We start from the raw sequence: 17,535 nt of genomic DNA, 5'->3' as shown, positions 1-17,535 counted from the left end.
TGCAGAGAGATCCAAATTATTAGTGATAACCATAACCAACACCAAACAAGCTGCTGGTGTCTCTGACATTGTTTTCCAACGCCCTCCACTGCTTTCCATAGCAGAATGACAAAACAACAACCTCAACTAGCGTCATACAGCTACAGCACACATTTTCCTTATTTTTAAGAAAAGAGAGCGACTGCAGTTCTCAATATTTTTACCTTTTTTTTTTTTCTTCTTTTTAAAGGCCAAATTAAACAATTTCTGTCAACAAAAATTTGGGGGGGTGGATAACTTAGTTTTTACCTGATGAAATACTGTGGTTTTCAAGAAATTTAAAATTAATTTTACCGATGAAACAAAGAAAAAAAAAAGATGATCACAACACTGTTCTCCTCCCCCCACCCAACTGAAAAAAACAAACAAACAATTATTTAGGAAAAATAGCTGTAAAGGCATTGATGGTACCCATCAATCATATCCTTTTAAGCCTCAAAAACCTGTCAAACAGTGAGTTTACTTCAATTCATTACTGCTCTAATTACCTTACGCACACTAAACCTGGAAAAGAATTCACACATTTTTAAAATGCATCCTGAATCAGTGGGGATCCACTCCCTAAGCCACAACCTATTCCACCAGCACATCTGTCTGTCTGTTCCCAACAATTTATCAGTTGCTGTTCAACATACGAACTGCCACCTTCGGGATGAGGTGATGGAAGACCACCAGACAAGCCAGAGAGCCTTTTGGTGGGATTTTAGCACTTCCACCCATCCCTGAGCATGAGAAAAGTGAGCTGCTGGGCTCCCAGGACCTGCTCCTTAACGCGAGGTGCTTGAGGAGGGCCGAGCCCTTCAGCACCATGGGCAGCTCCGGCAGGGCTAAGCTCAGCCTCACAATGCCAGGGGAACCTCGCCGCTGCAGAAGGTGCTCTGCTGCAAGGGGTCTGAACAAGCATGTTCCTTCCTCCTAAGGGACAGGGAGCTGACACAAGCTGATGCAACCTAAAACGGAGACGTCACCCTGCACAGCATTTGTGCGTGAGTTTATCCAGCGCACTCACAAAACAAAGGCTAAAATCAATATGGAACACCAACAGCTGCTGAGGGCATCTCAAATTAAATCTATGCATTCACACAATGTACTACCTTGTCTTCAGAGTCGCTGCTGGGTTTGCCACCTCCCAACAGAGCTAAGATCATACACAGCATCCAGAAAAAACGTTTCCAAACTGCTACTTTTGGTTCCCTTTTTTCTCCTGAACATGAGTCGCTTCCTCACTCTCTAGACAGATTATCAGACTTAGAGCAACAAATTCTAAGTGGCATTTTGATATATGTGCCTCAAGAATAAGGAAACACACAACCAATTTGGCAAAACATTTTGGACACAATTCACAATGCTTCTACAGAAAATGGCTCGTCTGTTTCAGAATTGATCAGACTTCTCATCAACCACCTAAGTTAATATACATGTATCACCATAAGAGAGCCTTGCTTGTCAGCAGAAAGCTTGTTAAAACAAATAACAACTCCATATATTTTGCTCTTAAGATAGGATTTAGCAATAACATCGTCAAAAAAAACGCAAACCACTGAAGTAGCCTGGAGAGAGACAGAAGAATTCACTTCTCAAGATAATTAAGAATGCTTTTCTGACAATTTCAGGTTCAGTTTTAAGGTTACAACTTGCTGTTAGCTAAGAAGATGATTGTACAGTTCACTTAAGACAGTTTAGAAGTACCAACACCAACATACGCCATTTTATTATAACATACTCACTGATATAACCCCATTATGAAAAAAAAAAAAAAAAAAGTACTTTTACTTCTTGGATCTTCTTCAGGGTGTTATTAATTACTTATCTATCTGCTTTAACAGCCTTTCCATGGAAGAATGCTGAAAGTTTCTGAGTCTAGTGTGGACTTCTCATTCTTTCAGCTGAGGTCACCATACCCATGGCTCTTCTGTACTTTTTTTTTTTTTTTTTTTACTGCAATATCACATCTTAGAACAATCAATATGTAGGAAATTAGTTTCACAGTTTTCATTTTGCACAAGACTTTCTTTCTGGAGTTTTTATAACACAAGTTAAAAACAGGAAAATCAATTCCACTCTTAACCTAATAGCATCATTTACAGTTAAGTTTTAGACTTACCTTATGTACACTTTTGGGGTTTTCAAGCCACGCATAATACATTTCCTCCACATAATTCGAATTACTCCCACTCAGGAACGGTTCTGAGGTTCCTGATGAAACATACTGTTGGTCATGTAAAAACACCCTTCTGGCTATATCTTGCTTTCGCAGAAGTTTAATGCCATGCCACTTCACCGTAGCCGCAAACAACTTCAGATGACTCATGGTTGTTTATTTGACAGAAGATCCAAGCCTATTAATAAGACACACAAAAAAATACGAAAAACAGCAAATGAATTTCAGAGGCATTCAGTCTCACTGTGAAAGCTGAAGTTTATGGCTGGAGTGCTCTTCAACAGATCTCAGGCCTAGGCAGGAAGTTATTTATCTTCAGGAGTGTCGTGGTTCCGCTCGAGTGGGCAGCCGAGCTCCACCACAGCCGCTCTCCTCACTCCCCCTCCTCAAAGAGGAATGGAGGAGAAAATATGTGAAAAGGGCTCAAGGATTGAGATAAGGACGAGAAAATCACGCAATAATTATTGTAACGGGCAAAACAGACTTGGCATAAGGAGATAGTAAGATTTATTGCCTACAACTAACAAGCGAGAGAAGTGAGAAAACAAAGGAAAAAAAAAAAACAAAAGCACCTTCCCCCCCCATCCACCCTCTTCCACCTCCTCCCCCCGAGCGGCGCAGGGGAACGGGGAATGGGGGTTATGGTCAGTCTACAGCACTTCTTCTCTGCCGCTCCTTCTCGGTCACTCTCGTCCCCTGTGCTGTGGGGTCCCACCCACGGGATGCAGTCCTTGATGAACTGATCCGGTGTGGGCTTCCCACAGGCAGCAGCTCTTTCAGAACTGCTCAGATATGGGTCCGTACCACGGGGTCCATCCCTCAGGAGAAAACTGCTCCAACCTGGCTCCCCTACGGGCAGCAGCTCCTGCCGGGTCACCTGCTCCTGCGTGGGCTCCTCTCCACGGGCTACAGGTCCAGCCCGGAATCTGCTCCGGCAGGGGTCTTCCACAGGCGGCAGCCTCCGTCGGTGCAGGGCCACCTGCTCCACCGTGGTCTCCTCCACGGGCTGCAGCGTGGAACCCTGCTCCACCGTGGTACTCCATGGGCTGCAGGGGGACATCCTGCTTCACCATGGTCCTCACCACAGGCCGCAGGGGACTTCTGCTCCGGCGCCTGGAGCACTCTCCCCCTCCTTCTACACTGACCTTGGTGCAAGGCTGTTCTCTCACTCCCTTGACTCTCCCGGCTGCTGTGTGGCGCAGCGTTTTTTCCCTGTCTTAAATATGCTCTCACAGAGGCGCAAAACAACATCGCTTATTGGCTCGGATCTGGAAAACAATGGGGCCCTTCCCAAACATGGGGCAGCTTCTAGATCTTTCTCACAGAACCACCCCTATGGCTCCCTGCTACCAAAACCTTGCCACGTAAACCCACTACAGGAGAGAGGCCATTCCATGGCTGACAGCTGAGCTACACGAAAAGCAGTGGACCTGCTGCTGGCCATCCCCACGCAACGGAGTTCACCTCACAGGTCCTGTAAGTGATCACATCAGCCTGATTTCTAAGGCAATCACGACACCGGCTCGTGCTGCATGCCCCCAGAGCCCAGGTTCCCTGCGAAACAAACGGCCCTGCTAATCATTGACTTCTCCGGAGCTCCTGGCAACATGCAGCTGCTGTTGCGCAGCTGAAAAAAGATGTGACCTTTTAGGAAGCCAAACTGGGGTTGCTTCAACAAACAGTTCCAATCACAAATACAGTGGCTGAAAAAAGCCTACTGCCATTAAGTTAGGCCACATGCAATGATGCTAACAAAATAATTAAATCTACTACCAATAATGAGTGCTAGTTAAGCCTTCATATTGACATGAATTGGTGTTACCTTAAGATAAGGCTCAGTTCCATTTTCTCTCCTAACTCTCAACATTTAACCATCCTTTTAATGACCTCTTACCAACTTTTTAGCAAAAAGCGATTCCCTTATAACTTGGAACACAATTAAAAGAAAAAAAGGGTGTGAATCTTGGAAATGCTGACTAGCAAAGGGAATCAAAGCTTCCCTTGAGAATAAAAAGAACACACATAGCTTACTGACAGACACAAAAATAGTCTAATCCTAACGCTGAAGATGCTAAAATTGCAAAAGAATAACAGTAATGTGAAAAGAATTATTCTTTTCACATTCTCCATGGTGCCCAGATACCTGGAAATTATTCCCCAAGGAAGTATCACCAAAATCATATAAAGCAGTATGCAACCCTCCTTTAAACAAACGAACAAAAACCACCTCAAAACCACGTGCTCTTCTCTCTCCACTTGGTGTTTTCAGCCAACTGGCAAGGGTTAGGCTACTAGTATGCTAGATCCTCTACACATCAGCATTATTTCCTGTCTACCTGTATTCACTTGTCATTTCCCATTTTACAGATCTAAAGTTTATTACAACATTGACTTCCTCCTGTCTCAACACGTGCTATGATTAGGGCTCCTAGTCAACCACAGGGAGATAAATACCTATCAGCACTGGTTTGAAACCAGAATAAAGCCTGCAACAGCTCAGAGCAACTGGGACAACAGACTTAAAAATGTATTGTCTACATACATCATTCTCTCTAAGACATAATTGCACTAAAGCCACTACAGACACATGACATAATTTCACACAACTTAGTAGCATTGCAATGTACTCGAACAGTAAGAGCTGATATGTCACATGGCCTCTGTACCTGTGCCCATTCTGCTAGAGATTCTTACTGCGCAGATCTTATCCCATGTGAATCCCACCGTCTGCCACCAAACATCTGCACACATACCTCAGGGGGTGCAGATTTGTTCCTTATCATACTACAGTGACAAACTTCTCAAGCACATGTAATTTCACGTTCCTTTGTGCTAAAATGCTTGCCTGGCAGATGTGTAGATCTTTCTAGCACTCAACGAAAAATGTATAGGAAAGTAAGAATTTAGGAGATTTGAAAATGGATGCAAATTACGCATATGACATAATATATACTAGAAACAAAGAGCTTGTAAGTGTACCAGTCACTTCCTCCAAATTCCATCTGAATTCTGAAATGGGGTCAGAACCACACTTCGAGGTATAACTACTGAACACGTCACCTACAAGAGCAGATACCGCACTACAGTCATTCCTGTGAAGATATAAAGATCACAGGTGAAGAAAACTGTTATCACAGACACTATTCCCATCTGATGGAAAATTAATGACTCAGTTTATACGCAGATATGAAAATAAAAAGGACAAAGCTGACAATCGTGTAATTCCAGTCAGATTTAAACTACGGATTCATTTCACTCAACGAAACTGACTTTTTCTTACTTCCTTCTCTTGCACATGCCGCCGTTTAGCGCAGCTGTCAGCAGCTAATCGAACTGGAGACCACCAGCATGATCACAGACCATTCCAGCCTACTCAGCCTTCAGACTGTCAGTCAAAATCAGTACACAAGACAGCAGCCAGAAAGCAGAAATAGGTAGAATCGTTCACTTCTGCTACGCTTCCTAAATCAACCCCCTGAAATGAAAACAGTGATTGGCAAGACTACAAGCTGAGCAAGAACAACCTAAAGGAAGATATTAATTAAACCTCTACCGGAGATCTAATAATAGAAAGAAGCAATGAAGCAGAACAAATACCTGATATTTAACGCACCAAAGCACCTTTACCATGTTGGAAGTAAATGAAAAGCCCTAAGCAGGTGAAAATCTCTACAGCTGTTCTGCAGTACTAGATGTGTATCTCACAATATGAACTAGATTTCACCCTGGCACCCTCAAGTCTGGATGTGACCCAATGTCATAGACTGTTGTGGAATTGTTCTAGCTAGGTTTCTGGAGGGTGTAGAAGCACATGAAAAAGAAAACAAATCTGTAACAAAGTGTTTGTCCAGCTTTTTTTCAAGATCACATTAAATATAAATATGTTGTGAAGGCTAGTATCTTTTGGAAGCATCTCCAAAAGCTGCAACAGATCACTGAAAACTAGAGGGGCACGGAATAGTTTTATCAAATAAGGCTGCTTCAGGAATATGTAACTCTACATGCTAAGTGCTTTTCATTTCAGCCATGGCACCACACTGTATAAAGGTGCACAGCTCTCCATCCAAAAAAATGAATGGGAGGGAAGCTTACAGGCTATGTGTTCATAGAACCACAGAATCATTTAGGTTGGAAAAAAGCCTCCATGATCACCACGTACAACTGTTAACCTTGCGCTGCCAAGTCTATCACTAAACCACATCCCTAAGTACCACACCCACATGTCTTTTGAATACCTCCAAGGATGGTGACTCAACCACCTGGGCAGCCTTTCTCAGTGTTGCACGGACCTTTCTGTGAAGAAATGTTTCCTGTTACCCAACCTAAACCTCCCCTGGTGCAGCTTGAGGCCGTTACCTCTTGTCCCTATCACACATTGCTTGGGAGGAAACCAACCTCCACCCCGGGACAGCCTCCTTTGAGGCCAGTCGTAGAGAGCAATAAGGTCTCCCCTGAGCCTCTCCTTCTCCAGGCTCAACAAACCCAGCTCCCTCAGCCGCTCCTCAGCAGACTTGTGCTCTAGACCTTGTACCAGCTTTGTCGCCCTTCTCTGGACTCGCTCCAGCCCCTCCATGTCCTTGTAGCGAGGGGCCCAAAACTGAACACAGTATCGAGGTGCGGCCTCACCAGAACCGAGTACAGGGGACGATCACCCCCCCTACCCTGCGCGCCACCACGGTTCCTGACACCACCAGGCTGCTGCCAGCTCGGCGCGCCCAGGGGGCTGCTGCGCCCCGGGTGCAGGGCGCGGCACCGGGCTGGTGCCTGGATTTCTCTCACCTCAGCCCCTCGGGCCCGACCACCCGGCCGGCGTTTAACCGTGGAGCCACCCCCCCTCAGCAGGCTGCCCCCGGCACCCCCGCGCCGCCCCCCGCCCGGCCGCAGCTCCCGGCCCCGGCGCCCCCCGCCCCGCCCCGCCCCGCCCCGCCGCTAACCGACCTGGCCGGCCCGGGCCCGGGCCGCGCTGAGGGAGGGGAGGGGAGGGCGGGGCCGGGCGGGGACCGTTACCTGCGTCACGTGAGCCGCGCGCGCACGGAGGTCGCGGCGGGGCGGGGCCGCCGCGCGCAGGCCACGCCCCCCGCCCCCTTCCCCCGGACCCCGCGGCCCCTCAGCGCGGCGCCCCCGCCGCCATGTTGGGGCCGGGTCCCGCACCCCTGGTGCCTTGATGGTGTTCAGCGCTTATTAGTGCCGCTTTTTTGCAGCGGGTGTGCTGCTGCCCGCAGGCTCCGAGCCGTCCCCCTCAGCCTCACGGTGCTCTGTGGCACGGCCTCAGACCAGCCCTGCGAAGGGAGACGCGCTGCCCCCGCTGCTCGCGGCTGGCTAGGTGCTGGCTGAGCCTCCTGGCAAGGGGTGGCACATCGCTGGGCGCTACAGCTGCTAATTGAGCGCTAACCTCATTAGGAGCAGGCAGAAGCCATCTTTAGAGCAATCACGGTATGCTGACTGAACATGAATTCAATTAAAAATTATGGTGAGGACAAGCAGGCCTTCCCTCCACTTGGGAGGGAAACCCATGTGTCCCATTGGACTGAACGCCATCGCAGTGAACAGGGCACATACGGTTGGGTGGACACCAAGATTTTACTGTAGGGTTTAAGTGTTTATTTTGTTCCCTGTAGCCTTTCCCCTTTTCCACAACTTTTTTTTTTTTTTTTTTTTTTTTTTTAATGCTTCATACACTGGGAATATGCAGGCTTGAAACAGCAAAATTCTAACTGTGTTACTGTGCTTTGGAGCAAATCCCAAGTTTCCCAGTACTTGTCAGAACTATTTATTTCCCTCCTGTCACTCCCACTCAACTGCCAATGCCTGTCCCATCAGCTCTTGCTGCGCTAAGGATCTGATGCCAGCTCTGTACCAAACTGATGTTTATATGTCAGAGAAGTTTTGCACTATTTAAATATGTAATAGGGGATAGTTGCAATAGTGCCTCTGGAATGGAAGTTGGATGTAAAAACTGGATATTGTGTAAAAAAACACACTGCTTAACTATATCTTCATTTGTCTCTTAACTCAGGCATGAGTTAACAAGACTAGAACCAACCTGCTTTAACAAACCAAAAAAAAACAAAGCACACTTTAACAAATCCAGAACCAAACTGGTTGTGGAAATACACTGCGTTGCCCTTTGGTTCTCTTGAACAGCAAGGGGCTTGATGTGACCTATCATTTTTTCTACTGTATAGCATCTCGTGACTCCGTAACGCCGTCCTCTGTCCTTGCTTGGTTTTGGTATATCAGTATCCTTTCCGGATCAGCAGATACTTGCAATCAGCGTTGCGGTTCCTGTGGTTAATTGCTTCACACAACTCTCTCAATAGCACAGCATGACTTCTCAGTAGGCTTGTTTCTTCAAAGGGTAATCTCATAGGAGGTGGTCTGGATACAGGATTACTCATAGAAGGACAATCTCATTAATAGCTTCCCCTCCTGAGATAGAAGTATTTATTTTTGGCAACTCTTCATTGTTACTGGTAATGCAATTCCACTAGAGATGATGCTTACCAGAAGTTCTCATAAGCCAAGTCTAGAAACTCCATTTTACTTTATTTCCCAATGTGTTTATTACACATTAAATCTAAAAACGTATTCATAGGTTTGCATCTAGAGTACCATCTCTTGAAGCAAGGCACATGGGAAATGCTAAGGCATGTGCTCAGTATGAGCCTAACAATACAAGCAGTGCATATCCTGTGATGCTTGCAGTAGTTGGCTCAAAGGAGTTCCAGTGAACACCCTTCCCTGCTTCTTATCTGCAGCAGGTGCACAGCCAGGTTCAGCACATTCCACTTGCTACTGCTATGAAGTCAACACGTGAATCCATGCCCCTAACGCACCAGTGCTTTCTCCCAGTCTCTTTTGCTTTTTGTCAGTGGAACAGGGACCCAGGGACATGGTAGATGCTCCATTGGTGGAGGTTTTGAGGCAAGACTGGACAAAGCCCTGGTCCGACTCCAGTGTTGACCCTGCTTTGAGCAGGAGGTTGCCCAGTCTGGCCTCCAAAGTTCCTGCAGGCATGACAGAAGCATCTGTGTTTCATACCAATTTCACAGCAGAAGTCATGGCAAATCTAAGGTTAAGCATGCAGTTATGATTTGGTCAACAGTTAAACTCTTACCTGTAGTTTTAGATGGATAGCACTTGTCTCATTTTCAATTTTTCTTCATTCTAAATTTTCAGGCTATATTGCCCTGGATGAAACAGTGCCTTAGAAGTACAGAATGCTTTCCTGAAGATGAAGGTAACTGAAGAAGCTTCTCAACCAATTCTGGCCAACAGGTTGTTTTCAAGTTTATTCTTGTTCTTCAAACATATTCATAGGTAGAATCACACTGTAGGAACTTGCTTATGGGTCCGTGAATCCATTTGAGACAGACAAACTAGGCAATAAAGCCAAATGAAAATCATTAAAACGTAACTTCTGTCTGGCTTTCACAAGTGTTTGCTAGTAGATTAGCCCACTACAAATACAATAACAGCAACCCTTTGCTGTAATTATTTCTCTGATATGTGACTTTATTATATCCAGGAAGCACATACAAAGCAGCAAGAGGGGTAGGCTAGGGAAGAACACCAGCATACAACATTTAGCTTCCAGATAATGAATTCTTGTTGAAATTACACAGAACACTAAACTTATCCTAGTATTTTATTGGGAAGTTAGCAATGGAAGCAGCAAAGTGTCTTCCCACTAACTGTGGAAGTGAATCAATGCTGGCACTGCAAAAAAGCCTGCCAGCATTTGGTATGTTGATGATGAGCGAAGCAGTGCTAACTGCCGTTTTCTTAACTCAGAAAGAATTTGAAATGCTAGTTTTCTATTTTAACAATGAGTTAGGAGAAAATTGCTAGAAAATTGTTTTCAATATTTGCAGGTGTTTCATAAGAGACTCCTCACAACAACAACAACAAAAAGTATTTATTCTTGATAACTTTATTTTAGCTACATCTAAAACACACCACGTTTTTTTCAGATTGTCCTTTTAGTTAAAAATAAAACTCTAAGGTATCCTGACATCAGCAATGGAATAATTATCCTCATCTTTCATTCTATACCACTGGCTGTGTTTTCTTCAGGAGGATCTATTTTGATTTTTAATGCTATTTAACCTGATGAGGGAATGTGTAATTATCTTACCTCTTCTTTAATTTGGAAGAAAATAAATAAGGCAAGACACTTCACCATCAGTTAAAACTTCTAGGGTATCTGAGGTTTGCAGCTCTCACTGGGAGTAGGTTTGCTAATGAAGCTTTTGAAGCCACAGTGGTAGTGTCTGATTGTAATTGCTGAAAGGTGATTCTTGAAGAGGTTTATTTGCACTAATCAACACCATGTTGTGCCTCAAAGCCTGAGTTCTCTTAGATGCACTGTTCCTACCGAGTTATTCTCCAGTAACTATACAGCCTTTTCTGTTTACTTCTGTTCTGGCACCATATCTGTTTTTGTTTGTTTGTTTTTTGTTTTTTTAATGGAATACTTTGAAGCTGCTCTTCAAACCTGTTGTACAGTTAAAACTTCATAATTTCTTTCTAACACTTTCCTCTTGCAGCCCCCAACCCCTTCTCCCCTGTTGCCTGACCCAAAGGGACCGTTATCAAAAGTGTTAATGTAAAATATCCAAGGGCTCAAGGGTGGGCTGTAAACATCAAATCTATCACATCCAGAGTAACAATAATTTCTTTGTTTCTAAATGGCCACCATTAGGAAAATTTCACAACGCTGGAAGCAGCTAGACCATATTAGAATTTCTTATTTATAACTGAAGCAGCTTTGCGCTTCCTTTAATCTTTGTTGCCTGTATTTTACTGTAAAGTTGTTCTCCTTGTAGGAAAGTAGGAAAGTACTCCTTCTAGGAGTAGGAAATAGTCTGAGAATCTCAGTCATCAAGATGAGCTCACAGTTCGTGTTTCACCTTGCCTGCAAATCCATTAGCAGCCGCCATATCACTAGATGGATTTTCAGAAAACATAATGGTGGTGTTATTGGAAAAATGCAACAGCTCAGCCAAAGCTTGCCCCCAACATGTTGTTTTGTGCTTGTTTTATTAGCTCAACGTAAGTTGTTCTCAATTTGCTCTAAATTCCTTGCAGACTAAATTGGTGTACAGCTCAGGCTTTCACATTACGCGTCCTCCCATGTTACAGATCTTCATCTGGATGCTGAGCTCACTGAATCATATCAACACTTCTTAACATGAGGCAGTTGTGGTGCTCTGGATCCAACACTGTAAGTTTTTGTTTCTCTAGTTTTCTTGCCAGGCCAGCAAACAAAGGGCGCCTTTAGGGCGTTTGTTTCACTAAGGTGAGAGCGGTGCTGCTACAGCTCTATTTTAAAGCATTTTGAGTGCGTTTGTGAAATCCTGGGCTGATTAATCATAATATCACCTTGATCGCACAGTACACTACATGAAGAAGAAAACCATCAAGTGAAAAGCAGAAGCCACAGTGAGATGAGATTTAGATCATAATGATGTTAGGTTTGGATTTTTATCCCTATTTTTATCCCGTTGCATGTCAGTCAAAGGCAATTACAGACATTGCCTTAAAAGAGCAGAGGACCTTTCTGGTATAACACCCACTCCCATGGACTTGCACACTGTTTGTGGAAGGCTGTCACTGAAGCCAATTAAAGAAAAAAATAGAGAACTCTGTAAAGATGTTTGGAAAGTGAGAGATAAATCCTACCTGTCATTTCATACTCAATCCAGCCAACAAGTCATGAGCCTCACTCATTACCACCGCTGCACATTGTAGCAAGAGAAGGATCTAGCTCTGAGTAGCAAGGATTGCGTGTCACTTTGGGGACTGTGATTAGCCCAAGTCTTACGTAAATGGGTCTGAAGCTGACAGTTCACTCAGTGCTCTAAAGCAGCTAAGAATAGCTGGCACACACTGTCACCACGGGCGCTCCGCGTGCGACAGAGGCTTAGATGGAGCGAGGTGGAGACTGAATTACGATCCCTCGTGCAGACAGGGTGAACCTTGCAGGCCACGGCTGAGCTCATCGGCGAGACACCACTGAGGAGCCGAGTTGCAATGTGGCCAGCAGACCAGAGCACAAAGAGAGGAAGCAAGCATTTTGTGTAAACAAAGCCTTTCAGACAGAGTTAGCACCTTCCCAAACACAGGCCAAAACACACATGGGTCTCATCTGGGAGGTCAAATTTTGTGGCACTTCTCTGTTCTACCTTTGTAACAAAAACATACAACCTGTATCACCTGAACCCTAACACAGCAGCTCAGGTCCCTGACCTTCTGTCTCATTCTCTCACCCAGACGACCTTAGATAATCTCCCCCACCTGGGCATATTCATTTTTGGAAATACCTAAGATACAAACTACTAAACATGACAGTATGGTACTCTGGCCACCAGTTACTTGTATTTTGTCTCAACCCTGAAGAAATACTAAAGCAGCAGTGAATACCTGGCATTATCTTTTATTTTGAAACAACAGATCTGGTCATTGTGATCTAAACATCACATGCACACCATTCAATAAAGCACTGGCTGAGTATTACGAGGGATCAGGATTTGAAGCTGGAATTAACTTCTGAAGTCATAGTTCTATCGGATCATTGCCACAAGTTTTCAGAACAGCAAAGCCCTACTTAGCCTGGTCATTTAAATGTATAAATGCATTATTTGACCATAGACCAAATGTTTTTAATGGGTACAATTTTACACAAATCTGTCAGGAGCTTTTACTGGACTGTAACAGAAACCAATCTAAAAGTAATTTATTGACATTTTGGGGGCTATCTGAAGGTTGCATGTAATCAAGATTTGAGGCAAAAATGGGGATGTTTGTTTAAAGCAAACAGGAATTCAATTAGCCTTGAAACCCTTGAAACTGCTGGGACCAAAAGTTTTCCTAATAGGCAAAGGAAACAACGCCCAAAACTGACATGCAGAAGGTGCAAGTTCATCTGATTGTTCCTGGATCTCACATGCCAATGACTGACAAACAAATTTAAGCAGTCAAAAACAAAAAATCATAAAGTCATCTGTCTTCCACCTGACTAGGTACTTAATTTGCACTAAAAAAAAAAATCTAGTCCTCATGATTGCCCATAATCAAGTGGTCAAATTTCAGATAGCAAAAAAAAGCTTAAATTTCATTGCATTATTAATCTCCTGTATTTGGCTGTTATTTTTTGTGTGTGGAGATGGCAGAATGAAGGACTGGTGGACCCAATCAATCAGTAGGTGTTTTTTTCATCATCAATGCTCAGGGAATTGTCATCACCAACAATAAAGTCTAAACGCCACTTGGCTGAGATTTACAGCATGAAAGAATTAGAAGCCGCCTTCTCTCCAGTTATGGTATGTTCAGTCCTTCCTCAGCACACACTGATCTTTTTGTCTTTCTCCTCTAAATGCAAAAGTTTTGATTTTCCACAGCTTGTAGCAATCAGGCATCCCTTAATTCCTGACCCATATTTGGAGTAGGTCAAGTAATTATGAATGAAAATGCCACTTTGTTTATACGAATTTTGTTTATGACAGAGATTAAGTTATTAAATTTGTACTCCTGGCATCTTATTAATACTGTTCTGCTGTAAAATTCCTCAGGCAACAGGCAAAATAATGACTTAAAGCTCCTGCAGAATAATTACCTTACAATGCAGGCATTTTGAAGACAGAGTTAGCTCTGGATTTGAAAATACAATTTTTTAGGACCTTATCCATTATATAAAAGGGTGCAAAACACAATTACCTTAATTTATTTTCATGACGTTTTGGTTCGGATCCAATCAATTCTTAGTACATTAAAGAAAATCTTGTCGTTATTCAATGATGAAATTTAGCTATTCAAAGCAGTTTTCTTAACCTTTAATTTTGAAAATGTAAATCTTCAGATCTTAGCAAAATGAACTTCTTGCCATGGTCACACACTTTGATTTATACAATATCATTTTTGTAACTGGTGTGCCAAGGCATTCTGAAGAATGAAATAAATTAACAAATTCAGCACTTTCCATCAAATTCCAGCTGAAAGCAGTGTACATCTGAACAGGAGTGATGTCCTTACTAATAAAGGCACACAAGAGGGTTCTTCCGATGCATCTCTAAAGCAGATTTAGTAAATTACATCTAAATCTTAAGTGGATACTCCTCAAAATTAATTGGCTTGATTTAGCTTCCTTTGCTTCCAACTGGAAATAAACAGTTTTATACACACATTAAATTTTTGGGTTGACCTGTGTGGTGCCAGGAGTTGGGCTCGATGATCCTTCTGGGTCCCTTCCAACTTGGGATATTCGACGATTCTATTCTATGATACAGGTCATCGTTTGAGATAATTAACTTGCCTGAATGTTCGTTCCTTTGTAGGTACACCTGATGTGAAAACAGCATAACAGATTAATTCAGCAAGTAGATTTCCTTTCGAAGTGAAACAGTCCAAATTCCTGCAATGGGAAAAAAAATATTTTGCAGAAGCTCTGCTGTGTACAGGTTCCACTGCTCTCTGCTTGGGAGGTTTACAGCTGATTAACTATGCATTAACAACCTGCTCTCCCAATTGTTTGTGACAGCTTCTTGGAGCTGCTGCAAAATATGCATCAACCAGCGTGCACAGCATGGTGTGTGTGCATCCCCATGCCTCCATAAACCTCCTGGCCCTGCGCCACAGTATTACTGAGAAGACTTGGAACATACCAGGGCTTCCTTTAACTGCGCACCAAGCGCCACCTGCCAGAACCACGTAATTAACCCTAGCTGACAGCTCCGTTAAACAAAAATTGATGGTATTGCTGTAATGGAGTTATCAGTGACAGATACCTCCTGTACAGCTTCCAGGTCACACTCACTTAAGCAATGATAGATAAATGAGCATAAAACACTGTTAGCACAAACCAAGATCATAAATACTCAATTTTTAGTTTTTTTTTTTTAAAAAAAAAAAAAAAAAAAAGCAACTTAAGCAACTTCAGACAGCTGCAGCATCTTGCAATTTCCATGGCTTTATGGCTGTGTTCACTCTTGTCAAAAATGTACCACAAAATACAAAAAGGAGGGTTTTGGTAGATATATGGATGCTTATATAAATATAGATATGTACTGATGTGTGTATATATATATATATATATATACACACACACACACACACACACACAAGTTCTCCATCCAGATTTCACTAATACTGCTTCACCATACTCTGGCTGATCCACAAATACATTGGTGAACCTGAAGGAATTTGAAGCCGCTCTTGGTAACCCAGCATTCTACATCCATCCATCCATCCTTCCTGGGAAGTTGCTTAGGCTGAGAGAACATTTTAACAGCTTGGAATGTAAACATTGGGTGTTGAGAAATTTGGTTGTCTGGGACTCCAGTATCCAAGTACTGACATAGCTGGGAAGCCAATGGTTTGCAACTGAGAAAGAAAAAGACAACTGTGGGATTGCAATTGTGGTTTATCCCCAAGGAGTTTTCTCGTCAGGGCTGTACTTGCCATTAACAAAATTTATTCCTAAGTGAGGTTGCCAGCCGCAGTTAGATTGGTGGCAGGTTGGGACAGGAGACTGGCAGCCGCTTTCCCAAAGCAGAAGCAGAGTCTTGGAGCAAGTTCTCATGTTTCCTCATCACCTGGGATTTACAGGTTATAACATGAACGGCACCAACCCTGTTCTACCCAGTCCAACTACCTGAAGCCTACCACCTCCAGGTTGTCCAATGCTTAGTCAGATGCCTCTTACGTAGTGATAATATTGCAGCCACTTGTGCGAGAAAGATTAAAACCAGAAACAACAAGCAGTGCTTGAGGATAAAGGGAGAACTACTGTGTAGTAGCAAGCACATGGGCAGCCGGAGAGAGCATTGCGCAGGACACCCCTGGTCAGCACCGCTCACTCACGTGGTTCTGGTTCACTTCGTTATCAGGCCCTCCCTGTTCTGTTTGCCACCAAAGACTCGTTTTTTTGAGCATTACAAGCACAGTTCTGCCTCAGACCAACCTTCCTTTACCAAATACGCTAGATAGATTTGCATATTTGTTAACTTACTTAACACACACAGCAGATTTAGGTATGGCTTACTCTTAGAAGAAGAGGGTCATAAATAAGCCAGGAAATGGGAGCAACTGCAGGATGGAACAGCAATAGGAAGGAGCAATCACCAAGAGCATCTAATTTAGGAGCTGCTCTGAGGGATTGCCATTTGAACTGCCCTGAGGTTGATTTAAGGCTGATTTGCATGGTATTTAAATACACAAACATCCTCAGTGCATGTCCAAACTGAGGAGGCAAATTAAGAAAAATATTTTAGCGTTCAGTTGCTCACGGTAATTGAGAACTTGGGTTCTCAGTGTCTTTGGTTCATCTGCCCCCACATATACACCACCCTGTATTGCTAGAGCTAGTTGAAACGCCCTGAGGTAGCAAATAACCAGCTCAGACCCCTGGTCTACTGCAACAGTAAACGTGGTGGCTGCTTGCACACTGCAAGTGAAGGTTTTTACTAATTCTACAACTGCACCTTTTAAAAACAAGCCCTTTTTTTTTTTTTTTTAATCCTGCTTCCTCTTCTTTCAAAATAGAGATGAAAAAACCCACAAGGCCACTGACATTATAAACAGCAACTTCTTTAGACGCACCAAATGTCATTTTTGATTCTTACTTGAGAAATCCAAAGATCCAACATATTTGGCTGGAATGATACAAATGTTAAAATATCTCTAAGGAAATCCATGTTTTGTTGCAATTGCTGCTGGACTATAGACTTTAATGGCTTCAATCACACAGCGAACTTCCATAAACTCAGATACATCTAAAACCTTAGGAGCAATCAGAGCTTATTTTATCTTAATTTTCTGTAATGTTAAAAATACAATTCCTTACTGATTTTTGAAAAAAAACTCAGTAACATTCTCCCATTTAGGAGGAACCAGTCCCACTTTTACAAACCATGAAAAACATTTACACAACACGTTCACTGTTTGTTTCCTTAGGCTCTTAGGTGTATTTCCTTCATGAAGTTCAAAGACTAACTGAACCATTAGTTGCTTCTCAAACACAAATTAGGGATTAATATCAAAATGTCTGCATATGGCTATATACATTTATGAAATCTCCCACTAATGCTCACACTCTCCATATTCACAGTAGTTACTTCCGTTTTAAATTGCTGTGCAGACTGAATCATCTGCTACATTGTCATACAGCATAAACGTATTATTTTTGAGACAGAATAATTATTAGATTAACTACTGTTGTAGGATTAACAGTCACGAGGTACAACTATTACTGTAGTCACTAGCATTGTCATCTACATTCAAATGTGCTGGGAATTTCTCTGTCCTCAGAAGTATATTAAGAGACAAAGCAGACCACA

General features: G+C 43.1%; 1 protein-coding gene across 2 annotated transcripts in view; it reads right to left on the bottom strand.

Annotated features, from left to right (window-relative positions):
* OGDHL (oxoglutarate dehydrogenase like) overlaps positions 1–7,235 on the bottom strand; it is a 56,693-nt gene extending 49,458 nt beyond the window's left edge. Inside the window, exons 1-2 of one of the 2 annotated variants that reach the window (XM_032190861.1) lie at positions 7,208–7,235; positions 2,144–2,378 (exon numbers count right to left, since the gene is read on the bottom strand). In XM_032190861.1, the coding sequence (XP_032046752.1) occupies positions 2,144–2,350 (207 nt within the window). In that variant the 5' untranslated portion in view covers positions 2,351–2,378; positions 7,208–7,235. Of the gene's footprint in view, positions 1–2,143; positions 2,379–7,138; positions 7,188–7,207 lie in introns of those variants that run through there. The other variant, XM_032190860.1, reaches the window with a different exon arrangement.
* Positions 7,236–17,535: the final 10,300 nt, after the last annotated feature.

This window comes from Aythya fuligula, chromosome 7 (genome assembly GCF_009819795.1).
Source record: "Aythya fuligula isolate bAytFul2 chromosome 7, bAytFul2.pri, whole genome shotgun sequence".
Lineage (NCBI taxonomy): Eukaryota > Metazoa > Chordata > Aves > Anseriformes > Anatidae > Aythya > Aythya fuligula.
This window is presented reverse-complemented; position numbering and strand designations above follow the sequence as displayed.